This window comes from Amphibalanus amphitrite, unplaced genomic scaffold, assembly GCF_019059575.1.
Source record: "Amphibalanus amphitrite isolate SeventyFive unplaced genomic scaffold, NRLGWU_Aamphi_draft 001641F_arrow, whole genome shotgun sequence".
NCBI classification, from domain to species: Eukaryota; Metazoa; Arthropoda; class Thecostraca; order Balanomorpha; family Balanidae; genus Amphibalanus; species Amphibalanus amphitrite.
Genome location: NW_024883134.1, coordinates 17,992 through 44,511, shown reverse-complemented (window position 1 = coordinate 44,511; position 26,520 = coordinate 17,992). Strand labels below are relative to the sequence as shown.

The following is a 26,520-nucleotide window of genomic DNA, read 5'->3' as shown; positions in this document are numbered from 1 at the left end:
TTTTAGTCGAGTACCGTTTATTTACCACGCTGTATTTTGAAATTTGATGTAGGCTCAAAGCTTTCCATAGCTAAGACATGTATTGTCTGTCGTTTGAACGAGGACAGCGGTAGTACAGCGAAACAAGATCACCACTCGCGGCTCGCGCTACAAATTATTTCACTCTGTTTCAGCCTTACATCTTTCACGGATTTGAACAATTATATTTGTACAATAAACGAAAAGGCATCCTTATTGTGTATCAGGAACTAATTTCACATGCATCGTTTGTAGGCAGATTGGTGGCAGAACAAGTTGAAAATTGAAATGAAAATATCGAACAAACTTTCAATAGGTTTGCCGCGTCAATGCAATGCTCATACTAAGACTACAACACAATGCGTATATCCTGGCTAAAACACGCAATGTCATCAGTGATAAATGACCGTTGCTATGCCGGTAAAACGCATACAAATTAAAGCAGTGTTTCCTGAGTTCGTTACCGCTTGGCCTGAGTTTATGAGAATTCACGCACAAATAGCAGACTGGTTAAATACATGGACAACAGACAACTTTGTACAACGACACACCAAACCTTCACAAGCACACATTCAGAGCAATGGCGACCGTAAACGAGGATCTTACACCATTCTTCTGAGGATCGATTTGTGTCATTCGAAAAAAAACATATTTTTGCTTGAACCTTTTCCCTAGCTCGACACTGTCCTGTTGACATCTTGATCCGCGCATTTCCTCATCCAACCGTACAATCCCCGGCAGAATGCATCCGGCAGCCCAGCGACCTCGCCATCTCTGCAGCGTTGCGAGCGCAGGACCTGCCTTCAGCCCTGTTGTCGCCCGCGACTCACAGGCACCAGCTCTCCAGCAGAAGCTGGCAGCGCATCATGGGCGGCAGTTTGCTTTGGTAGCTCAGGATAGCTCTGACGCTGGCCTCTGTTGCCTCCTCTCCCACTTCTTCGACGTCTACCATCGGAGTGACCTCGTCGAAGCCAAGGAATCTCGTTATGCGCGTCCACAGGGACTCTGACGGCCTGTGTCGAAGCAAAAAGACCGTCCTCCAGCGGTAATTGAGCGCCCTCTGCAGCTCCCGTGACGAGAACAGTAGCTCCTCTTCGACAGGTGGCGGTGCGACATCTTCAGCGTCATCCTGGGAGGGATCCTGCTCTGCGGCGGTGGGTGCCAGCAGGGAATCCATCTGCTGAGCCCACCGACCGGGCCGGATGCGTCGCCGCGGGATCGGAGCCGTGGTTCCTGAGGGCGGCAGCGGCGGCGGAGTCGGATCGGCCAGCGGAGAGCGCGGAGGGAGCCCGCGGACGGGTCTCTGGAAGGGCTGCCGACCCTTCAGGATGACCGCAGCATGTCTGCCAAGCAGGGCATACCGGTAGTACTCCAGAGTGCGACCATATGGCGGTTCAGCGGGCGTGGCGGATGAACAGGCTTGCGCGGGCGGCTCCTCTCGCACGTTTACCGGCTGGTGGGCTTGTGCATTGTGCACTTCGTGTACTTGCGCCGCGACGACCTGCAGCAAACCGTTTGGTGGCTCGCCAGGCTGAACAGGATTCCTTCGACTTCCTGAGGGTGTTCCGCGCGGTGCAAAGTGGTGCTGCGGTTTTTGTTGAGACTCCTTGCTTTTCGGCAGGTGTGTCGGCGGAAACACCAGCATGTTGGTGTTTAGTCTTACCGGCTCCGGTATTCCACGAAAGAAGTTCAGTATCCTCCATCCCAGAGGATAAGGATACTTTGGTGGTTTTTTCTTCTCCGGTGCCTTCTGCTTCGGATCCTTTGGGGTTGTTGACTTGGAGCTTGAATCGCGCGATTTAGAGCTTGAAGCAGATTGCTTTGATTTCGAAGTGCGCGACTTGGAGCTCGACGCAGGCGAGGTTGAAGTTGAAGCCGGTGACTCGGACTCCCGAACAGGAAGCTCAGGTTTTCGCAGACAACGCTTGATGTGTCTCTTCACTTCCTGCACTTGGGTCCAGCTCATGCGCATGACATCCTGTTTGACGCAGCGCCGGTGCGTCTGCTCGCTCAGCCGCCGCCGGTTGTGGACGGCGTACGTCACCCGGGCGATGTTGCGGCACCGTAGCTGGGTGGCCAGCTCCCGGCGCCAGAGTTCGCTGAACGCCGACCCCTCCCAGACGGCGGCTTCCGGTCTGGAGAAATACTGCACCACCTGGTCTGCCAGCCGCCGGTCCAGCCGTCGGTACGAGAACGTCGGCAGCAGCGACCGCTCGTCGCAGCCCGCCAGCCCCGCTTCCAGCTCAGCATGCACCAGTGGGTGACGGGGACGAGCTCCCTGGTATGTTGAACTCGGCACTGCGGCACTCTCGATGTAGCGGGGACGCGCACCCTGGTAGGTAGGCACTGCGACGCTCCTAGCTGGTTGGCGTCGGCTTCTGGCTTCCCTGGTGATTTTGCCGTTCGGTGGGCTGCCCAGGAAGCTGATCAGGTGGCGGAGCAGACCCAGCGGTAGTCGGTTCTCCTCGGCGTCAGCCACCAGCCTGCAGGGGACCGGGGATAGTCAGGTCACAACGCCAGGATACGATGGAGTTGGGTGCAGTGTCTCAGCAGTCCACACCGATTACTAATATGTGTTCTACCGGTTGAGAGCTCATGGAAACAGTATGCAAACTCCCATCACGTTGGTAAAAACATAAAAATGACCTAAAATCAAATGAAATGTTCAGTGTTTGTATAGCAACTTTATAAGCGCATGAATTTCCATCCGCAAGCGTGAGCACTGAACAGGACACCTATTATTCCTGCGCGGTCATTCTAGCTTGTTCCTTACATGGCCACGTAGTTCCTGATTTCCTTTTGCATGTTTGCGGTCAGCATCTTCAATTGTCGGCTGGTCTTGACCAGCTGCGCCAGCGGTTCGCCTGGTGACACCACCAGGTGGGGCAGCACGTCCCAGACCAGACTGCCGTCGGCGTAGGTAGCTTTGCGGGCGTGCATGATGAGTTTGGAGATATCACCGGGAGTTCTCCACACGATGGACCCGGAGAGAGCGGCCAGCAGTCCACCGGAGCTCTGTGAACACGCCGAGCCGTGAGAAGCCGGTTCAGATCGACAATCACTAACAAACAACTCTTGAAGGACATTGCAGTACAATGAGCGCTGAGACCTTCCCACCTTCTCGCACCGACCTTCTCGCACGCAACTATCCTTAATGTCTTGCTGGAGCCTGGAACTTAGAAGCTAAGGTCTCTGAAGCTACAGACGTTGATGTTGTCTATCCTTGTCTTACGACACCGATTAACTCACCAGGGTCATGAACTCCACCAGAGTATGGATGTTGATCTCCTTGACCAGCAGCTCGGAGCCGAGCCCGGTGAACGATCTCGGAGGGCACGTGACGACCATCTCGGCGCATTGCTTGGGGATGAACAGCTCCGGCCGCTGCGGAAACAACAATGGGGTGAGTGAATGGAGATTCTTTGGCTCTATCCTGCGACAGATTTTTTATACGTTATTGCCCATTTCCGTGCACCTGTGGAAAGGATTCAACCCGCGACCTGCTGGGGAGCGGGGCTCGTTAAACTCCCACACAGTTCTCGCAGCGCTTTAGTTAAAAAGGCGCTCCAAATATCGGTTAGCTGTTGCTAAATGATTCAAGGCTATTATGCCAATGCTTAAAAAATCGACTAAAAACTTTTGAGTTATCAAGGTTTTAGTGGTGTCATGCTTTCTAAGATTTCGACTAAAATGGTACATGCTTGAAAAATCAATTAAAAAAAAAACTCAGGAAAGATATACCCACAAGCCGTAAACGTTATTGGAGTGTCAATACCCCGTAAAATCAAATTACTGCGTTCGATTTTTTATATGCTTCGCAAAGTTCGGCGATTTGTTTTGTAGTAGCTTGGAGTTCAAGTCATGATGCATCTATTTGTTAACCCTCGCCCGTAAACGGTGTTTTGCCACCTTCGCCCATGCCGGGGGGGGGGGGTTGGTGCGACCTCCCCCCTGACGTTTGAAAACGGAGCGTCGTAGAGCTTAGCGGAAAAGACCAACGGATTGCTTTCAACGAGATCTCGAGATTGGTGGTATATTTTTTGGTCATAGGTCAACACTTGACCTACTTATGACCGGTCAAAGGTCAAATTTTCGGAAAAATCTAACTTTTTCAGATTTCCGCGCCGATTGCGGCAAACCGGTAAAAGATATCGACTTGAAACCTTCACTATCGTGATCCTTGATCAATTCTCTATCGTTTGGTGTGTATTTCGATGTCACAACTCTAAAAATGATGCGTTGGGAGCATCGGAAGTCTGCAAGGTCATTTGTGCATTGGGTCACGTCAGGCGTGTGACGTCACTGACCTGACCCTGACCCAAAATGAACTACAAGAAACAACCGACGATGCCTGAAATGGATAGCAAATTCGAATTCAGGGCATCAAAATACCCCGAAAAGGCATACAAGTGCAAGAAGTCATTACAGGTCAACCGAGGTCACTGACCTTACCTTGACCTTTAGTAACCTTCAAAATGTCAACGGACATTTTGCCAATGTCAAATCAGCCAGTTGTGATTCTAAAACAATCCATCAGTGTGTCAGGTCAGTCGGCATTTATACCAATGTGAAGCAATCTCCAATTTAGCGTAAATCTGGCCGGAGGTTGTTCCCTTTATGACGTCATAACTCCGTGACCTGACATGACCTTGACAAAAAAATACCAAAAGTTGCGCAAAGGATGCCCCAGAGGGTACTGAAAATTTGAGCAGGCTAGTAGCGAGGGTTAACTTACTGGAACAACTATGAATTTGTATCAACAATTTACCCCGTGGTCTACTGCAATGTGCATTCAATATTGAATCTGTATCTTACGACTTGTTTCGTCTCCGATACGTCTCCGATATTTCCCTAAGCTTGTCAATAAGCTGGTAATGAGGAGCAGCCGCTCGCTGAAGTTGGACCCATCCCAGCGGACGACACTAGACACAGTCCATGTTTACGATCGAGTGTCCAGCTGTCGGCGGTAAACGGTCGTCTCGGCCTCGACTGTTTTCGCCTGATAAGTGGCGCCTCGAGTGTCGTGTCCACATCCGACCCGGCGGACTCCGAGGCACAAGTATGTCAAATGGTCAGATGCCGGCCACTGGCCTACTCTGCCTGGGTCTTGGGAGCAAACTGGACGGCGTGAGTCATGGAATGGGTGACTCACCAACTCGTGGACCTACTCATTACCAGCAAACCGGAAATTGTAGGTACAAACTAAAAGTACATATAATGCAATTATGATGACAGCTGTTATATTTTTGGTGTACGAGGTTGCTCAACGCTAATTTGTTCGTGCCAACTTATTAACATACAAAACTTTCAAGAAACAAAGGAAATAGAATATAATCAGCAAAGAACAGTGCACGATACAAATGTTTAGCGGTCCGCGATCCCCATATCAGCCTTATGATATGTCATCAAGACGAGCCAGAACTATATCGTACCGATAATTATGTTCGCAACAAGTTACAAGTTGCACACAACGGCACCAAAGCGAGCCATCCATTGTAGACGATAACGATAACGATTGGGGTCTGGAGATTTTCCAATCGATCCAATCGATAATCCAATCGCTATTCAATCGATAACGATTAGATTAGAGACGATAACATCATCGTTGATAGCGCAACTTCTAGTGTAGGGTTGAGTTAGAGTGCTCTAAGCACTCTAAGCACCGGCTCTGACATTTTACGAGTACATAGAATTCGCGGTAAGTTAAAACTTAGGTGATCATAACCAGTAAAACGCCTTTTGGGCGAAGCACGAGCGAGCGAGATAGTGAGCCCTGCACGTGCGGAAGGGCGAGAGGGTGCTTCCAACGGGCTTGTGCAAAGCATCCTTCTAACCGGTCGCTAGCGGTGTGCCAAATTTGAACGCAATCGGCCCAGCCGTTCCTGAGATCTGGAAGCGGCATTCTGCACGTGCGCACGTGCAAACGGGGTCCAAAATGACTTTTGCACGGCACCCTACTAACTAGTCCCCAACCGTGTACCAAATTTGAGCGCAATCGGCCCAGCGGTTCTCGAGATCTGGAAACGCCCCCTGCACGTGCGCACGTGCAGTAGCACCCTAACCGCAACACATGGGAATGCATTGCCTGGTGGGTGCCTACCTGTATGCCAAGTTTCAGCGAAATCGCCCCAGTAATTACCGAGTTACTGAAATGGGAACAAATTTGGCACCTCTTATTGTTGTATTTTGCACGTGCACTGGGGGTGACCCACATACATCGAAAGTATCCTATTTTGGGTAGAAGGGATGCTGCTACCCTACAAAAATTACCGCAAGTCAATCGCCCAAGCGGCTGCTGAGATATGAGCCTCTCAAAATCACTACTTTTGCAAAACAGCTTGAACACCCTTGACTTTTCACGTGGCACGTGCCACGACAGTCACTGAGATGTATCAAAAGTAGTCAATTACGGGGTAGAAGGGATGGGGCTACCCAACAAAAAAGACCGCAGGCCAATCGGTCCAGCGGTTGCTGAGATATAAGCCTCTCAAAAGCGTTACAGGCCGGGCCGGGCCGGGCCGGGCCGGGCCGCTCATACTGAGATTTTTCCGTTACATTGAAAAGACTCACTTCGCTCGCTGCGCTCGCTCGCTCGTAATCATGTAATATTGAAGCATATATGTGATGCTACTCTCTTGATACGTTAATGGGTGCAACCGTAATGCTAATAGCTAAATGTCCAAGGATTACTTAGGCTAAGCTAAACAAAACGCAGTAATAAAAGCCGGTGTGATTGACAAATTGACAAAATTGAGAGGTCGTTCAGTGATTTCATATTTGCACATTGATAATACCGATAATACATCCAATAGACGTTTCCCCGATTCATTTAGGTATCAGCGATTTAGCCCTGTCCCCATCCACTATCCAATGGTCTGTCTTTTACGGCCCCCTGTGTGGGGTGGGGGGCTGGGGGCAGCTTCCGGAGACGCCAGTAATCGTCGGTAACATTCCGATCGGCGGCGTCTGGGTGCGGACGTCCCGCCGCGAGGGTCAAATCTCCCCGTCCCCACCGCTCCCCTCTCCTGCCCACCTGACCCCTCCCCTCGATTTACCCTTCCCGGCACCGCGCCGGCAGCCACCGGGTGACCGACCCCGGTCCGGCGTCCCGCCTTCCTGACCGACAGGTCACCGGCTGATTACTTGGACCAGCACAAAGGGATGGAGCTGATCGAACCAGCGATCGTCTTTCGTCTTTGCTGATCGTCTTTGCAGCGACTTTGATGACATCGTGGGTATCCTATATCGGACGTTTACTGATCGACATATACTGACCCTTCCGGCTACGGTTAAACTATTTGTTTTTATCAGATACGACGATGGTCAGTCGTAGAACGGTTATCGGTTACACCACCACTGTTGAAACAACAGCAGATAAGGCATTCTTAACTCGACAACCCTTGTAATGTCTCCAAACAGAGGGCAAAAACACCAAACGTGATGTATGAAATGCAAATGTGTAAATGGTTGTCGTTTAGTGTAAGGACATAATTTAGATATGTGAGGTAGAGGTCTATTTTGTTGAGAAGTTCATCTGCAAGAAAAACCTCGAATGAATGATGGAACCAATTAGCAGTGGTGATGCAGATCATTAGTAGGATGTGCAATGTGCAATGTGAAGCCTTTCCTTCTATTCTAACTTTATATTCGGATGTTGCCACAGTAAAATATAAGCGAAAGGCCACCATGACAGACACAAACGAAAGCAACGTTGAAATGACCAAGAGCCACGAAGCAGCTCACTGAAAAGGCTACGGGAAGATCATTCAACATTGGCTACGTTTCCATGGCACAAGTTAAGCCGATTTTGAAAAATGGATTTGCTCCATCATAGCATTAAGGCATAATGTAAAACTGTATATATAGGATTAGGTGCTAGCTAAAACCATATATACGCTCATTTTTTGCATAAGGTAAATAGTTTCCGAGAAAAACGCACGTGAAGTTTCGCTAAATCGATTTAGACGTGGCATGGAAACGTAGTGATTGTCCGACGCGTTCAATCGATTCCAACGCTGCACGAGTCAATGACCCCGTCCCCGTGCTCCAAACACCCATGCAAAACACTGACTTTCACTCTCGGCGAAAACGGAGCCCCGTGACTCAGTTTCCGCGGCAGTCGCCAATCTGTGACGTCTCTCTCTGTGCACCCGCCTCACAAACAAACCCTTCTGGAACCCCATCTACTTACCTCCTGCTGATGTTGGCTGCTGTTAGGCTGTGCTGTCCCCTGCTGGCTGCTGTTAGCCTGCTTCGTATGCTGACGGCTACTGCCAGACTGCTCCGTCTCCTGCTGGTTACTGCTAGTCTGTTTGGCATCTTGTTGGCTACTTGTGCCCACAGACTGCTTCGTCTGACTCAACCCTGGCCTCTCAGTCTGCCGCTGACTGCTACTGGTCTGCTCCTTCTGTGGCTGAATGTTTTCAGGTGGCATTAACTGATGTTGGCTTCTTCCAGGGTGTCTCGGCTTCTGCTGGCCGCTTCCAGGCGCCTCCATAACCGTGTCCAGAACCACCACTCGCTTGCCGACCACAAAGAAATGAATGGCGGTCCCCTGGGGCCGGTGAGCGCCCCACTCCGCCATGACCGCACGCACGCACCCACGCTCGCCTCGCACGCACACGCGTCTCTGCGCGTCCGGTCTGCGTCCGGCGCGGTGCGCGGGAGCCGCCGGCCCGCCCGCGGGGCCGGCCGCGGGCTGCCATTGGCCACCGCCCGTCCCCTGGTCACCCCTCCCCACCCCAGCGCCTGCGGCGGCCCTATGTGCGCACGAGGAGGGTGCCGTAATACGCAGGACCCCGCCATGGCGCCAAAACAACCGGCACTGCGCATGCGTTTGGGGCGGTCTGTCAGTGTGGAAGAGCTTGAGCGGTTTCTGCCTCTGAAAGCTGGGGTGATGGGTCCCCGAAGTACGTTTGCGTCATGCTATTTCGGAGGTCCATGGGTCATGGCCGAGGCTGGTGCAACAGACGGCTGGGGTATGGTATCTCTTAGGTGACGAACGTCTACGCAAATAAGCGACAAGTAACCCTTCCTTCATGAGCCTCATGAGCTCTTGTCAGCATCGCAAGTAATCGCAGCTGACTTGCAGACTTTTGTTGGGCACCTCAGGCAACTGTATATCCATATTGCACGAGGAAGGGTCAAACATCCGCACATCTTACTGGGAACGCATCTTTTTGTCACATGTCTTATAACTTGCTGATTGCTCTTTCCGAAAAAAATGAATTAAGATGTGTTTATTTCTATGTAAGCACCATTTACATTCAACCAGCGAATTTTACACTTTTATTTTTCGATAATAGCTGCCAGCTGGTCAAATGTTCAGCCTATCCTTCGAATGGAGCCTGATGAATTTTTCATTTGTCCTGGAAACAATCCGTGGAGGCATTTCATTCTTAAGATCACGTTTGGACAAGCAAAAACAGCTTTGGGCTCGTGCATTTCTATTATGATTTGTCGCCCCTGTTTAGCATCAGCTGCTGTAAGCTATTTATCCTCTGTGCCGATCACCTTTTTTAGTAACTGTAAAGGAATCGTTTTCTATAGCCCCTGCCCGCTGTTCATATTCGTTTCGGACTTCCTCGTTCCACTCTCCGATTTTAGCTTCGCAGGCCGATTATTCGTCCGTGATCTGCTCTTCGTCTATCTTTCCGTCTATCCGTCCGTCCGCCTGTCATCAATCCGTCCGTTCGTCCGTCCTACCGTCCATCGCCTACCCGTTCGTCCATCCAACCGTCCATCCGTCCATCCGTCATTCCGTCATTCTGTCCGTCCGCCCGTCCGCCCGTCCGTCCGTTCGTCTGTCCGTACGGACAGACGTACGGACGTAGCAGACGTACGTCCGAACGTCTGCTCGTCAGTCGCCCGTCGTCCGTCTGTCCGTCGCCCGTCCGTCCGTCCGTCCGTCATTCGAGAGTGCGCGGCGTTATCGAACATACCTCTCCACCCGGTCGCTGGCTGATGCAACTCAGTGAACCGCGGCCAGCCGATAATCAGGTGACCCTTGGCTCGGCGCGCCCGTCATGATAGATCGGAGCCGTATTTCGCCAGTCCACGGCCCATGAGTTGGTGAATTTACAGCGAGTGAACCTGGTTGACAAACAAGGTAAAGCCGGACTGGCTGAAGAGTTGAGCGTGGGAACTACGCATATAAGGTACGTATGTATTTTACTCTGTTGTTTGCAATGGAATGCTATTGTGAGTCAACGTTTGATAAAACGGCACGCTTCTGGCTTATTTTACAATTAGATATGCCACATATGAGGATGAAAGGAGGTGAGACGGCTCCAAACTGGATCATTGCCTACAATCTATGGTTACTTGCTTGAATCATGTGATGTGTCAGCTTTTGTTAAGATTGGTTTTCCGCAGCTTTAACCCGCGCCCTGGTGGGGTCTGTTTATAACGCGACCTGGTGGGGGGCTATTTTTTGCCCCCCCCCTCGTATCTCCGAAACTACTGGACGGATCCGCAAAATTCAAATGGCGTTCGAAAGGCCTGTCAAATTTGTCGAAGGAAACCAAATTTCATTGACCTCGGGGTCACCGATGACGTCACAGGTCAGGTCAAAGATGAAATGTTTCACCGTTCACGGGTCTTCTAGGGAATGCGCTATAACACCGAGGAAAACGCATTTTGTCGAGAATCAGCGATAGGGCGTCACTTGCCTAGTAGATATGTTGCTATTAGAGGTCACTGACAATACCAGGTCAGGTCACAGGTCAGGTCACCAAGGGTCACAGGTCAGGTCACATGAGCCCAACTTTACTAAGGTTGTGTGATGCATGGTTATCAGGTACGGCTTAGGTCACTTTCTGGTGAAGTGCAGGTCAAGGTCAGGTCAAGGTCAGGCCAAAAAGGTCTAATTTTAAAGTTGATAGTTTTGCATAAAATGGGTATTGATTCGATGCAGCTCGTCACGGGGAGTCTAATGGTGGTCTTTGTTTTGCGCTACGGGGTCTAGAAATGCTAAAAATTGAGTTTGAAAATTTGACGTCATCAATTTTGAACAGTTTTTTTTTTGCTATAACTTCGCCAAAAAAAGAGGTATCAATCTCAAATTTGGTATGTGGATGGAAGGTGGTAAGGACTATCACATATTTTCCGGTTTTTGCGAAATTCAAAAAACTTTTTGGATTTGTCGATTATTATATCCAAAAAAAAATATTTTTTGATTTTGGGGGGTCAAAATCCAAAAATTTCAAAAATCCGAAATAGCAGTTTTGTAGCCCTGTTGATTCTACAGCTTTTATGTCTTATCATTTTTCTGTATTTGCAAAGCTATAGGCCTGACAGCTCTTCCCGCGAAACCCTTTTTTGGGTCGAAAACGGCAGAACATGACGTCACTCTGACGTCATTTCCGGCCAACCTATCATAGCCTTTGGTAAAATTTTTGGTCACAATGTGTAAAATTGATGTCCGGGAGGGTACTGAAAGTTTGGTGACGATCGGCGCAGCGGTTCTGGAGATATATCGAAAAGTCTGGAGGGGGGGGGGGCAAAAAATAGCCCCCCCCACCAGGTCGCGGGTTAAACTCCCTTGATCTCTTGTCTCATGAAGAACGTTCTAGCGAGGGAACTGGTTTGGTGTGCTCCACTTCGCGATGAATTCATGTAACAAAAACAAATGTTCTACCTATATATGTTCTACCTAGTACTTGCAGCTGTTGCCAGAATTCTTACAATGACGCATTTGGCAGGCGTCCTGTTGTGGGTAGTGACCATAAAATGAAAAGTCGACGAAAAGTCGTTCTCCTGCCTGTTAGGTACAGTTGAAGGACTAAGTTAAGTTATAAAACTTTTATTTTATCTGATTGCTGGCGAATAAGCAAATATGTGTGTCAACCTTCATACTATTTGTCACTGAATGCGTTCCTTGCTAACCCGTGTCCCGCTGGGGCTCGGGATTTCCACGCCATGCTGGCCCTGGGGGGGGGGTGCTTAAACACCTCCCCCTTCTAATTTGGATCTTGGGCCACACGGCAAGATCAGGCATCTATCTTCATCTTCATCATGAATATAGGCCATCATTCAGGATCAGTTAAAATGATGCGCATGTGATTCAACCATTTATAGGTATACCTCGTCTTGGGCTTGGGTCAGGTGGCCCAATTTTTTCACTTTTGCGGCATTCACTACAAAATTTCGCATTACACGAACACACACAACAAACGAAGTAGGTACAGTAGGTCTACAAAAAAAGTCCCCCGCTCCAGAGACGGCCGGCCGGCCGAACCCCCGGATTCCAGCCCCGACTCTATTGCGCAGGCCGCGGCAGCGACACGGGTCAGGTCGCGGCGCCCGGCGAGTGGGTCAGTTGGCGGCGGCCGGCCGTGGAGTGAGGACGCCGTGTGAGGGGCGCAGAGATGCCGCAGTGCAGAGGAGGGGGAAGATAGTTACTCTGCACTATGCCGGAAATGATGCCTTTGTGATCTAAATTAAACACCTGCAGACGCAGTGCATATCCTCCCTCGCCCCATTCCTATATTATCATAATCCTTCAATAAGCCGTAATGACCATTCAACGCAAGCAAGCAAACAAAACAACCCGTTTAGCGGCGACATCATCTCGGATAAAAAAGCGACAGTAATGATTAAAATAGACATAGCGCGAGAGCAAATCGAGGGGTATATATGTATCACATACCCAGCATTTTATTACCATCAAGCAAATCAAGATTGGGGATCTTGTCCAACAAGTCAGCGGCTGTTCTAGACATAGATAAATGCTTCTTTTCGGTTGCATCATTATCTGCAATAATTCGAAGCGAGGTTTAACCCTCGCCGGCCGAGAAGAAGGGGTGAATGCCGCCACCATGTATTTTTTGCGGTAGCTCAAAGCACACTGATGATAGAAGGCTGACATTTCATATGCCTTGCATTTGATTCACGCCGGATCATTTGACATCAACCACGTTTTCAGGTCAGGTCACTTAACCATGGCGTCTTAACCCTCGCCGGCCGAGGGGGGGGGGCGGGTGCCGCCCCCAATAGGGTTTTTTCGCGATAGCTCCGAACACGCTGGCGATAGAAAGCTGAAACTTGGCATACCTAACCTTTGATTCAAGCCGGATCTTTTGACACCAACCGCATTTTGGGTCAGGTCAGGTCACTGACCTATGGCGTCATAAGTGAGCCTCTGCACGGTCTTCAGATGTCGCAACTTCGCAACGCCCTCACTGCCAGAGGAGATGTCACAGGGAAATGAAACTTGCAGGATCTAGTATCCATTATGAGTCTCACAACTTGTATATCTCGGATTTTTCCTAAAGGTCATATGAGGTCAGGTCATTTTCGTGACCTCACCATTAGGTATAAGTCAATGGGGAAAAAATGAAAACTGCTGTTCTGGCGCCGGGAACGATCTCCAACTACCTCAAGCACACATAATCGTGATTTGATGCACTCCTTGCAAGGTTAGATACGTCACTTTTGCAATGTTGACCTTGCGTGACGTCATTTTGTCACGCAATGACCTTGATGACGTCATTTATGACGTCATCAAGGTCATATTAGTTTTTCGTCAATAACTCCCGATCAAATTGAGCTAGCAAGTCGGGAAAGCCACCAATGGACTCAGGAAGATCTGCCGAATCGAATGATATGCAACATGAACTCTTTCGACCAACTTCGTGACCTGGGGGTGCTGACCTGACCTTGACCTGAGGTCAACACCCCAAGTTGACCTGACCCGGACAAAAAGTATATTATTCGACGCGCCTGAGCAAGGCGAACACGATGCTGCCAAAATCGCGGCTCTGCGGCCGTTTTTTGCGAAGTTATTCACCAAAAACTGAACTGTACCTTGGGGCACTTGACCTGACCTCAGAGGTCACCGGTTGACCTAGGACCTTAAAATCGGGTACCAACCTCTGCGTCTCGTAACGGCGCACACGCTCGTTTTTTCCGCGACGCGCTAGCTCCACCTGGGGCGAAACGGTCAGGGGGGCGTCGTACCCGCCCCCCCCCCCCCCCCCCCCTCGGCCGGCGCGTATGTAGAAAACCAATAGGTCCGGCGAGGGTTAAGTAAACCTCTGCACGGTTGTCGGTTATAAAATGATGCAAATCCGCAATGCAGTTAGTGTCAAGCATAATGGAGAAATATGGAACTGTTAATTTGGCGTCGGAAATGATCTAAAATTACACCTCAAGCACTTCAAATCGTGACTTCATACTTTCTTGGCAAGGTCTAATGCTTCACTTTTGCATTGTTCACCTTTCGTGACGTCATTTATGACGTCACTAGGGTGATAGGAGTGCTTCGTCAATAACTCCCGATCAAAATGAGCTTACCAGTCGGGACAGCCATCTTTGGACTTTGCAAGCTTGCCGAATCAAATGTTATGCAACATGTCCTCCTTTCAACAGCTTCGTGACCTGTGTTGCCCTAACATGACATTGACCTCAGGTAAACATTCTAAATTGCTTCACCTAAACAAAAAAGCATATAAATCGACGCGTCTGAGAACAGAAAACACGATTGTATCGAAATGACGATAATGCGACCATTTTTGCGAAGTCTCACCGAAAACCGATCGAATGCCTTGGGGCCCTTGACCTGCCCTAAGAGGTCACTGATAATTTAAAATGGGGTACCAGTCGCTGCGTCACGTAACGAAGCAAGCGCTCGTTTTTTTTCCGCGAGGCTCTAGCAGCTAGCTCAATTATAGGAGCTAAACATGGGGTTGGGGGATCGCTCCCTTCTCACTCACTATTTGGCCGGGATAGTGTTTGCAATTATTGTTAAAATCCAGCATTTTCATATTTCAAATAACCCATTTTTCTCGCCCAAGTCTTTCAATTCAAGGTCATAACACCAGGTCACGTCAAGTGACCTTACCTCAAGGAAAGTTCCTGTGCTCATCTTATCTAAATACACTGACTAACCGATCGCTTTAAAACTTTCAGCGATTTCAATGGGCAACACTATATGTATTTGAAACGTTTACTTTGCAAGTTTGACATTGTTGACAGAAATGCCGGGTAAATTTTGAGATCGCCCAAGTCAATGGGAGATAATTGAACTGCGCTTTTTTGGACGGAACGCATAATAAACACTCTGAAAACATGTGGTGCTTGATGAGATACAATACTGAATGAGAAAATTGTTTGTTTTGTTGGGAGCCATGTTTTTCAGTCTGAAAAGGCCCTTGCAGAGCTATGACATAACTATGCTCTGATGTAGTAATTGGGTTGTGCGAGCCAGCGACAGTGATCTGCGGAAGCGAGACTGTTTCCGTGGGACGATTGCCCTGTCGGGACGGTCCAGCCGTCTCCCAAACGGTCACCCGAAGAGGATTATGTGTCCTGGAATGGATCCGACATCAACTACAGGTTGGCTGGTGGGGTGACCTCCAGTCCAGAGAGGGAAGCATGAAGACTAGGGGCGATGCGGATTGTTTTTTTTCCTGAGGATAGCGAGAACGGAAGGGATCTAGCACCCTTGACCCTTCCTTATACTGAATGTATCTCAGGCTGTTAAATCTCCTAAGCGTTTTTTTCTCGACATCGTCAAGGTGTCATTAATAAAAATATGAAATCCGGGAGAATAAATTAAATATAGAAATTGTGGCCAACAGAACATTATCAGTTGCGTTAAACATACTAGTAAGCATGATCACACACCCAGCTTATATATGAGCCATGTCATAATTATTTTTGATAGACATGCTTAAGTTATGAAATCATCTAAAGTGTTTGTTAAGTTCCACGATACGAATCTAATATCCTGCTATGCATCATAACCATTTCTGGTCAGGTCATGTCTTTGAACATAGGCCAAATTTTTCAAATGACCTTTAAAGATCAACTTTTGATTCATTCGAAGCGTTTTTTGATAAGGGTTTTTTGACACGAGGCTGGTAAAATTAATTTCAAGTAAGTTTAAAGCTAAAAACTTTTAAGTGTTTGTGGAAAAGCCATAGGTTTTCTCATAATACCGATGGTGGCAGTTGCTGTTATTTACGTGCTAAGCCGTTCGCCCTTATTAAATCTGACAATATTATTCAGACATAGCGGTAAACGAGCTGATTGTTGTGTTAGGTTAGGATCGGTCGATTTCAGAGTGGGAAGGATGACAGGAATTAGGGGGAGACAGGGGGCCTGGGCGGGAGTCCTGGACCTCATGCTCCGCTGGGGCCGAGCCCATCACGTGGGTTGGATTGCCCTGACACATGGATAGCCCTGGGCGGTGTTTCACGGCCCCGCGTTGCAGCACGCTGCGCTGCGCTGCTGCATTGTTGCGGCGATTGATATGAATTCGGCTCCACGCTAGCGTTGCGAGCTCCCGAGTCTGTTGATGTTTCCATGGAAACTGGAAACCCAATGCACCGGTGCGCGCAACGCACCCTGTCCAAGCAAAATTTTACCACCGATGACCTCTGGTGACATGACCTCTGGCTCTGACCCGATCTAAAATTGGCTGAAGTATATTTCTTCTTCTTTTTGCTACTTTTGACGCTACTTCGAATGCCACTTAAATGCCCAAAGCTGAGTTATAAGAATGATGCTCAATCCCCATTTTCCCTCCAACAGGGCGTGCATAGGCATTCCTGTGGGGCACGGGCTAACAATGACTTTCTCATAATCATTGTGGCCATGAACATCTACTGCCATTCTTCAACACCGGTTTCGCTGCGCTGAACGGCGGCCGTCCCGTGTGTTGGATTCTACAGCTGGCTGGCGGAAAGCGTTACCGGCCGCCCGTCCACCGCCCGCGGGCCGGACCGAGCGGTCCCGCTGACCCTATCTGACCTGAGCCCGGCGCGATATGGGACAGGCAGACGGGGGTTCGGCTCAGCGGAGGCAGCGCCCACTGGTGCTGGGGACTTTTTTAATAGACCTACTGTACAGGTCATGGGGGCATGCGTAAAGGCATGCAACGGTAGCTCATACTTGTGATCGGTAAAGTCGTAACGACATCAGACATGTATATAACGATAGCGACTTGCGTGCGTGCTGCCCAACCCGAACCTTGCGAGGTGGCTGCATTCGATCATTCTGTCAGAAAGATTCTAGTCTAGCTGCATCTTTTTTGCAAATACGTTCTGTACGCGATAGATGGCATAGAAGAATGAGCTCCCGGTATGAATGAGAAAATTATCGGCAGTCGTTTAGCAAAGCCCAGCGATACAATCATCAACAAGATGACTACTTGTTGTTCATTAGGTGCCGCTGCCGTTGGCCGCATCAAATATCATTTTTATTTACGGCGCCGACTTTCTTCTTGAAGGTGGCATGCTAGGACAGTCTGACGGGCTTGGAGAGACACAGTGTTGCAGAGCTGCGTTTGGAAATTCCTGTTTGTTTTGTTGGGTTAGGCCCTTTCGGTCTGACAAGATCATTGCAGAGCCGGAAGGATGATAGGAATTAGGGGGAGACATTGGTCTGGGCAGACACCCTAGAGAGTCGCCGGGGCTGAGCCCGTCCGAATGGACAGGCCGACCAGCCCCCAAAGCATTCTCTGCACCCGGCTACGGGGTGCGCTCCCTCGGGAGCAGCGGTGCCGCTCCAAGGGAGCAGCCCACATGAGATAAAGGTGCCTGTCCAACCCGGAGTGGGGTTGCGGCGTGGAGGAGAAGGATTTCTGTATCCTGAGGATAGAAGCACGGAACGGTGGAAATTCCGGTGGAAACCACTGTGGAAATACGTTTGTCTCTTCGTCACCAATGGACGTTGCGCACGTACTGTTCCCGAAAAGCTTAATGGAGACTGGAGCGCCACCTACCTGTAGTTCGGTACCCTGCCGCCGCCGATGGGGTGGAGCTACGGTCGCGGAGCGGCGCGGACCCGTCCAGGAATCGATGCTGCTCCGCGCCGGTCACTTTGGGAAGGTCACGTGGCTTCCTGGCCGCGTGCGGCGTGTGACCGACACCCACCCTTCGACAGCTCAGAAGTCGGTGTGCGGTGGCACGGGTTACTTCGGCTCGAGTCAGCTGAGGGTCAGCTCTGCTGTTCAGTCCCGAACGGGACTTTGTCTCTACGGTCCAGAGCACGAGCGCACGGGCTGGTCTGACCAGGGTATTAGATATCCCGGTGAGTCTTCTCGAGGAGCTGTCAGGTCACTGAACCCTGAGAGGCAGATATCAGCACGGACTTGGTGTTATTGCAGTGCATTACTCCATTGCTCCCCAAGGCCATGCGGCTAAGTGGAGGGTGACGAACATCATTTGAAGTCGCTTCTTTCCATGAAAAGACCGACTTCTAGTCCAAGTGAGATTTTAAGTATTTACAAAAATGCACTTAACAAGTGAATGAGGACTTAACTCCACAAGAAAACGTTCGGGTCGGAGCTTTCGAATTGTATTCACAAAACTTCGTCAGCGAGTCGTAATCGGGATCGGGGGGCGAGTCTCCTCGGACGCAAAAAAAGCACTTTCTCTATAGTCCTTAATTTCCCCAAGCCTGTGGCAGACTGCATCCATGAAAGGACATTGATCATATCTCGGATCAAAATTGTGAAGAATTTTAGCTGAAAATCTGTCAAAGCCTAATTGGTACTAAAATTAGAGCACTAAGCTTATCCATTCGTAGAAAAGCATGTAGGTATATAGGGATATGTACTTTTAAGGACGGGTAAACAGGCGACTTGCTGGGGAACCATAATTGCCCGGCACTATTTTTTTCCGCGCTTTAGTCGAGAAACAGTGTTATCAGGCATACGCAATAGAAGACAAGTCAAGATAAAAGTTCGTAGTATACGAGTTATGTAGATTAGTTGGGGTGAAATCTCCTTTTATTGCTTTATCCTAATTCGTGGCAGTTCCTTCTATAGGTATGACCCAATCGCCCTGTACTGTCTTACAATCACATGAGGCGCCACTATCTATGAGTTTAGAAAACACGCATTGCGACCGGGATGAATAGCAGTATAAAATTCGTTTTTAATGCGTAGTGGCTTATTAATTTGTAACTTAACTTTTAATTGCTTGACTTCTTTACACGAATATAAATCGCATTGCTCGTCATTGCCATACCCAGCATATCGACGTGCATTACCTACTCAGCAACGTGTTTCAATCCCGGCACCCACCGCTGACTGAACCCCTTTTCTTATCCTCAGGACACCTAGGACATCACCAGGTCACCCGAAGGACCTCCCTAGCACGTCACCATGATCCCCAAGAACTTCACCCTGGCCGGTTTGAAGAAGAACTACCCTCTGATTCCGCTGGTGGGCCTACTGGGTGCGGCCATCACTGGATGTGCTGCGTTCTCTCTGCGCACGGCACTGCGCACACCAGACGTCTCTTGGAGAAAACAGATCAACCCGGAGCCGTGGAACGAATACCGCGACAAGGAGTACCGTCTCTACAACCCCAAACACATCCCCAAGGACAACTGTCCGGCGCCCAAGCTCGAATAAACTCCCTGGAGTCGGAATAACCGTGCGGATGGCGAGCGAAGTGGACCATGACGGCGTCGCACAGCGCGCGGTGCAGAGGTGTTTGTGATTGTGATGAGACGCGACGCTAGTCGACGGCGGTAGATTGTGTTTACGGGTCTCGATCGGATAAGTTCGATCCGTCTTTACCTCCGCTACACGCCGTGTAAGTTATTACATTCACAAATGATTTAGTGATTGATGTTATGCACAGGAACCAATGGCAATACATGTAATGTGGTAAAGACCGCTGAGGTGTGCAATGTGCATCGTTAGCTCTGCATTTTTGGGGAGCTTATGGCTAGTGTGTGTCTGTCACGCAGTGAAACATCACCATCAGATAACTGGCATATCAACGCCTCCAGTAGTGAACCGCATGCACTCAAGTAATGAGGGCTGCTTCAACCAAACCAAAAATAGAGAAGATAATATCGCAACTTTTTAACCACACCCAATGTGAACCTAATCAATTAACAATTGACATGCCAGATAGGTATTATTGTAAGTTCCATAATTATTACTACGTAAACTGCATTAATGTTTAACTTTATATGCATTTCGGTGAGTTCGAACAGTTCACGGTGCTCTCTTCTCCGTGCCGGGTTGTCATGCAATCAGCACTTCCGGTTCCGGCGGGCTGCACAGTGCGCACTGCGCATTGGCGCTGTGCAATGTCAATGGTAGCGGGCACTGATTCCGATTCCGGCCCGTTGCATAAGGGCCATTGAATCAGGCGCCTCTGACGTGCCATCGGCACCAGTCATGTTTCACCTACACAGCTGGTCCCCACTGGCCCTCTGCATCCGCTACACCTTGTGCGGTTCCCTAAGGCTTGTCGATCGGCCTATTGCCTGTCCGTACCGGGACGGCTGGGACCACTTCTGCGCCTGCCATCTATCGGGCAGTGTTTGAAACTACAGCGGGCGCCGGCCGGCCGCGCCGCGCGGCGCCGTTACCGGGCTATGGAGGCGAATGAAGTGGTGTAAAACCAGACGAATTTTACGCTTGTAAAGCAAAAAACGAAAAATGTACACTCACCACAGTGTTCAGCAAAGTACTGGGAACAATATGGATATAATTTAAAGCTAGTACGATGCGAACTGTTGGTTCCCTAGAGCAGTATTTACATACTTGTAGGAGATAGGACTTTAACATTACGGGAGCTTCTAAACTGCGCTCGCAATGTACTTGATTGTAAATATTTTCATTTGGAGGCAAAAATCTAAAAATGTACAGTCAGAGCGTTGTTCCCAATGCTTCTAGGTACACAATGAACATAAATTTAGCTCGAAATGTCATCACACATTGGTTCCCAGTCCAGTTTAAAACGACACTTTGTGCCGCAGAGCCTATCTCTTCCAATGGATGGCGGCTGGGTGGCGGTTGTAGTGGTGGACAAGACAATTCTTGAGTGAAATGAAATCATTTGCTTTCAAAGAAGAATTTTGAAGAACTTGTAATAATTGACAAATGATCGTTAATTACAGTGTATAATTTCAAGTTCATGGCAAATGAAAATATTTTAAACAATGCTAGTGAACCCCAGTACCGCCGCGCGAGAAAGCAAGTACTCGACGCACGGTCTGCCCGCCACTTCTGAAAATGGTCCGCGGCCGGCCGGCCGCGACCCGACACGTCATCTCAGTATCATTCATCCAGGCCTCATAGGTCTCAAAGTCTGCACTTTCCGCCTTTCTCTCTGTTCTGTCGGTCCCCGCTGTCATTTCGGACACCCCTCTCAATCGATTTTAGCCGTTTTCACGACGGCCATCTGGTACACATCTGGTGCACATTTGATGCAGATTAGGTGCAGATTTGGTCAAATCAAGTTCTGTTCAGTGTGTCTCTTACTAGCTATCAGCTAGGGTTGCACTAATTGCTTATATGCCTGCTTCGTCATATTATCAGAGAGTATCATCGACAGGGCTGCGGAGTCGGAGTCGTAGTCGGAATCGGAGTCGGTCGGAGTCGACAGTTGTGACCGGAGTCGGTGTCGGAGTCGATTTTAGAAACCCGAGCCGGAGTCGGAGTCGGAGTCACCGAAAATCTGTCGACTCCGCAGCCCTGCTAGGTCTGCGGAGTCGGAGTCAGGAGTTGGAGTCGGTCGGAGTCGACAATTCTGCCCGGAGTCGGAGTCGGAGTCGGAGCTGGTTTTTGAAAGCCGGAGTCGGAGTCGGAGTCGGTGTCGCCGAAAATCCATAGACTGCGCAGCCCTGATCATCGATGATGAAAACGCTGAAATAAATTCATAAAATACAGATATTTGCTCTAAAAGAGATTAGGTGCAGATTTGGTCAAATTAGGTGCACTCGCCGGATAGCTTGTCGTGAAAACGGCCATTGTCAAGCACCAGTGATTTGAATCTGGCTTCTGCACTCCCCCTTTCTAAATTCTTTCTCTGGTGTCATCTAAATAGCTTTCACACGCAACGATGAATTTTAAGCTTAACCCTCGGCCGAGGGGGGTGGGTGCCGCCCCCCCCCCATAGGCTTCTTTCGCGATAGCTCCAAACATGCAGGATATAGAGAGCTGAAATTTGGCATACCAGACCTTTGATTCAAGCCGGATCTTTTGACACCAACCGCATTTTCGGGTCAGGTCAGGTCACTGACCTATGACGTCATAAGTGAAACTCTGCACGGTCCTGAAATGTCGCAACTTCGCAACGCCTTCAGTGCCAAAGGAATTTTTACAGGGAGATGGAACTTTCAAGACCTAGTTATCCTCCTGAGTTTTCACAACTGGTATATCTTAGATTTTTTCCTTAACCCTCACCGGCACAGGGGGTTGCAATGTTGATGCACCCCCCCCCCCTAAGGTTTTTCGCGAAAAACTCGCGTAAAAAGCGGCCGATTGCGACGAAACTTTCAGTACCCTCGCATTGATCAATTATACACCATACCCTGAAAATTTCATGTCCCTGACCCAAATGACCTTTGACCTGTGACCTCTTTTCCGAGACCATGTTTGGCCGGAATCGCGATTCGGCATATGTCGGCTCGCATTAGCCGCGCGTTTGCAAGCTTTTCGTGGTTTCAAACGTTCAAACATGTGATTTGATGTTGCTCCCATGCATTAGGTTGGGTGTCAAGTCACCTGAAGGTCAGATCAGGTCATTGACCTTTGGTGACCTCGGTTCACTTTTTCGAGTTTTACATGTTTCTAGGCTAGTTTTTTTTAGCTGAATTCGAATTTAGCAACCATTTGAGCATTTATGAAGTAGTTTTGGTGCCTTCGTAACATGTTGCGAAGCTGTCAGACGAATACCCGTCACAACCTCTACCGGTTGACCTGACCTGACCTGGCCCGACCTGGTCTAAACGCTTAACGACATCATCTGTGATCAAAACTAACACGATATTCGTGATCAGCACCCCGGAAAACCCCTTAGCAGCCACACTTTACGACTTTCTAACAGGTCCCGATTTTCCCGATTTTCGGGCCATTAACCTGACCTGGAAGGTCAACCGATGACCTAGGACCTTAAAATTGGGTATCATTGGCTTCCTCTCGTGACGGGCAACACGCTCGATTTTTCCGCAAAGCTCTAGCTCCATCAGGGGCCAAACGCGAGGGGGGTCGTACCAACCCCCCCCCCCCCTTGTGCCGTCGAAGGACTCAAAATGGCCTGTGCCGGCGAGGGTTAACCCTCGCCCGCACATGCCATTTTCCCATCCTAGAACGCACATGGGGGGGGGGTGGTTGCCACCCCCCCGCGCCATTTCGTTCCTGTTGGAGATAGAGCTTAGCGGTAAAGACCAAAAAGATTCTTTGGGAAGAGACAAATCCAATGATACCCAGTTTTACCTTCTCAGGTCAGTCATTGACCTTCCAGGTCAGGTCAAACTAAAAAATGTTGCTGTTTTGGGTCACCGTTGGATATCAAGTGCGCTGCTTATCAAATACCGATGACGATGCTGTTTTCTGGTGCCAGGCCAGCTAGAACCTCTTTGTCACACTACCCGACCAGAATTTTGCGGCTGAGGTCATTTCAGGTCAAGTTAGGTCAAGGTCAATTATATGTGTTTGTATGTCTGTGTGCACTGAGAAAAATCCTGACTCCGCATGACACCCGCAGGGGGAGTTCACCAAAACGACACCCCAAAACTCCCAGGTGGTACTCCTCATTACACCCCCCCTAAAACTCTCCATTACACCCCAAAACTTCCCTCGAGAAACTCTCTGTAACTCTCCCTACCGTTTTAGAAAACTCTTCATTACTCTCCTTTACCCTATCAAAACAAACAACATACTCCCTGAAACTCCCTTCCATTACTCTCAATGACTCTCCTACTGCCTCATAATTACTCCCGATTACTCCATTCCATTATTCCCCAAAACTCCGTTTACAGCTTCATGGTATACCTCTTGTTACTCCCCATCAAACTCACCCAAACTTCCCATCACTCCACTCCAGCCCCCCCCCCCGAAAATAAATATTGGACGAATAACGTAACCACCCAAAGCTCGTGTCCCGAAGCACAGATAAAAAATATATTTCAAGAAATGTGTATTCATAGTCCGGGGCTGTGGGAGGCTTAACAAATTGACAAACGCTTTCAACATCCCGCCGCGGCACGCTCTCCGGGGATCTCACTCCATATGCTTCACGGTCGCGAGTTTTGATGTCAAGAATCCAAAAGGCGGCCTACCAAAGCTGGAATGCTTGGTCTGGTGGTGCCGCTACCCTACCACCTCCTGGGCCTCGACGAATATTGCGTCTTCTTCATCCGGCTCTCCTTTCACGATGGTGGGATGGATATTTTGCTGGCCTCCGTTGGCTTCCGACGTGTCTTGCGGGATGCGCTGCAGGCTCTCTAGCTCATCCCCTGCAAAATGTTAATAACCATGAAATTATAGGTACACTTAACAGTGCGTGGGAGGAAATGGAGGAGAAAGAAGAAAGAGAAGGAGGGAAATAATGAAGGAGAAAGGGAGGGAAGGAGGGGAGGGATGAAGGAAGGAAGGAAGGAAGGAAGGAAGGAAGGAAGGAAGGAAGGAAGGAAGGGAGTGAGAGAGAGGGGAGGGGAAAGAGGGAGTGAGGAAGGAAGCGGGGAAAGATGGAAGGAAGAAATGAGGGAGGAGACTGAGAGGTAGGCAGATGAGACAAGATGGACGAGACGAGACACACGCGACCTGACGTGTTGGCACTGATACTGCATTTCAGCACATGATGTCAAAATAATGAAAGCAAGAGATTGCAAAGTTAGCATACTTTTTGTGCACTACAATGTTGATAAAGTTAAGTTTCAGTGAAAGTCTAAAGGGCAATTTAACAGCCTCCATTTTAGTTGCAGACACAGTAGGGCAATGCTATAAAACGTACCTACTTGAACGCTCAAAAAGTTGAGCCGTCGCTAAAAATAAGCTAAGGACGTTATACGCTGCATAGGTAGTAGGTACCCATGTTAACATTAAAGAACGAAATTCAATTATGGACACTTTCTAAAAACATACAACAATTTAGACAAAATTTATTTGAACATGCTGGTTTGTCGGTGGTTTTCATCATTCATGGGCAGTGGCAGTGGTAGGTAACTGATTTTTTTTTAATATATAGGGGCTAGGAAAGTCAAGGCTTTTATGCCAAGATAGTTTAATTTTCTGGCTCTGCTTTGAAAGCCCTTCAAATTTGATATTTTTCATTGGTATGGATATTAAAATAATTGGGCAATAACAATAGGATCCATGACGTGTGAAGCTTGTGTAATCCTAACTTTCCAATTTATTTCAACTTTCCAATTTATTGTATGATATTTGCCAATACCTAGAAACTCAGAGCATGCTGTTTCCGATCTTTATCTCACTCAGGAACAAAACAAATCAATTACCCTTACAGAGACCATTCCAGCCCATCAAGAACATGGGGTTACCACATGTTCTCATCACAACATTATAACACTTTGCACTATAAAAGCATGATGAGAAATACAGCTAAGCTTACCTTTAAATCCAAAGTAAGGTCCAATTATCCGTCACTGTATAGGTCAAGTCCGTCTAATCAACACGCTCTTCACTAACACCTCGCCCGCCGCCCCGCATAACGTGCTGTGTACTACGCGCAAAAGATGGCGGCCACCGGCAGCCTCGCGACGTATGCTAAAACCCCTTCGTAACTCCCCTTTTACTCCTGTGGGAACATTCGGGAAAAGTTTTTCGGGAGCAATGGAGAGTTGCGTCACAGAGTTATGGGGTGTCACACATGGAGTCATTTCGCCATCCATTAAGAACTCTTAAAAACTCTTTCGCAAAATGAGAAAGGCTCGAAGTTACCCTAGAACACACTCAATAACTCTGCTGGAAAGGGAGTTATCAATGGTTTTAAGGAGTTTTCAGGGGAGCATTTTCAAGAGTTTTGACCCATATGGAGTCAATTTTTTTCTCAGTGTGTGTCTGTGTGTATACTGATGTGTGCACCGATTGTTTTTGGGTCCATATTACATGAAATCATGCTCTGAGAAGCTTTTACCAAAAATGCAGTCAAAAAAATTCAAAAAAAGTAAATTCAGCTTGCCTAAAACGCAATTATCTTAGATGACCTAGGTTGACCTTGACCCTGACCTTGACCCCTGCACATCGCCGAACAACATGTTCCATGATAGGTGGGAGGTAAGACTGGCAAAAAAGGCCGAAATCAGGGTGTCAAAAGCTCGCAAGGCCCATGGCAATCGCAAGATGTTGAGAATTGGCCATTTGGGTCATGACATGACCTGAAAAACAAGGTCATATCTCCGAAACCAAAAATCAGAGAAACTTGAAATTTTCAGTGGACATCAAGAAAGGATAGAGGAGCCGCTATACGAAAAATCAGCCTTCTAGCGCTAAAAATGTTGAGTGCAGAGCAGAAAGACTACCTGGGGGGGTGGCAACCACCACCCCCCCCCCCCCCCATGTGCGGGCGAAGGTTAAGGTCACATGAGGTCAGGTTGGTCACGTGACTTCACCATTATAAGTCAATGGGAAAAATAAGGAAATTGTTCTTTTGGCGCCGATAATGATCTTCTCATGGACGCGGAATCGTGCTTTAATGCACTCCTCGCAAGGTCAGATGCTGCACTTTTGCATTATTGACCATGAGTCACTAGGGCCATAATAGTTTTTTTTTCGTCCATAACTTC

At 48.8% G+C, this 26,520-nt stretch overlaps 2 protein-coding genes across 3 annotated transcripts; one reads left to right on the top strand and one right to left on the bottom strand.

The window, feature by feature from the left end:
• On the bottom strand, nt 1–8,718 carry LOC122374334. The gene is made up of 4 exons (XM_043353025.1): nt 8,210–8,718; nt 3,268–3,402; nt 2,792–3,033; nt 1–2,501 (listed from the first exon to the last, which is right to left on the bottom strand). The coding sequence occupies exons 1-4, from the start codon at nt 8,600–8,602 to the stop codon at nt 845–847; spliced, it is 2,427 nt and encodes an 808-aa protein (XP_043208960.1). The 5' UTR covers nt 8,603–8,718; the 3' UTR covers nt 1–844.
• Nucleotides 8,719–9,469: 751 nt separating this feature from the next.
• Nucleotides 9,470–19,649, top strand: LOC122374333 (cytochrome c oxidase subunit NDUFA4-like). 2 transcript variants are annotated; one of them, XM_043353022.1, is made up of 2 exons: nt 9,470–10,175; nt 19,082–19,649. In XM_043353022.1, exon 2 carries the CDS (start codon nt 19,133–19,135, stop codon nt 19,382–19,384), a length of 252 nt encoding a protein of 83 aa, XP_043208957.1. In that variant the 5' UTR covers nt 9,470–10,175; nt 19,082–19,132; the 3' UTR covers nt 19,385–19,649. The 2 variants fall into 2 exon arrangements, with proteins under 2 accessions (XP_043208957.1, XP_043208958.1); XM_043353023.1 differs by lacking the exon at nt 9,470–10,175 and adding an exon at nt 17,842–18,054.
• The last annotated feature ends 6,871 nt before the right edge of the window (nt 19,650–26,520 follow it).

Excerpts from the sequence above, each read along its gene's own strand:
- LOC122374334 (XM_043353025.1), bottom strand. The coding sequence starts at position 8,602 with ATGGCGGAGTGGGGCGCTCACCGGCCCCAGGGGACCGCCATTCATTTC. Across the intron at positions 3,403-8,209 it reads GCAGCCAACATCAGCAGGAG|CGGCCGGAGCTGTTCATCCC; the intron begins GTAAGTAGATGG and ends TTGTTTCCGCAG. Across the intron at positions 2,502-2,791 it reads ATCAGGAACTACGTGGCCAT|GCTGGTGGCTGACGCCGAGG; the intron begins GTAAGGAACAAG and ends GGTCCCCTGCAG.
- LOC122374333 (XM_043353022.1), top strand. The coding sequence starts at position 19,133 with ATGATCCCCAAGAACTTCACCCTGGCCGGTTTGAAGAAGAACTACCCT.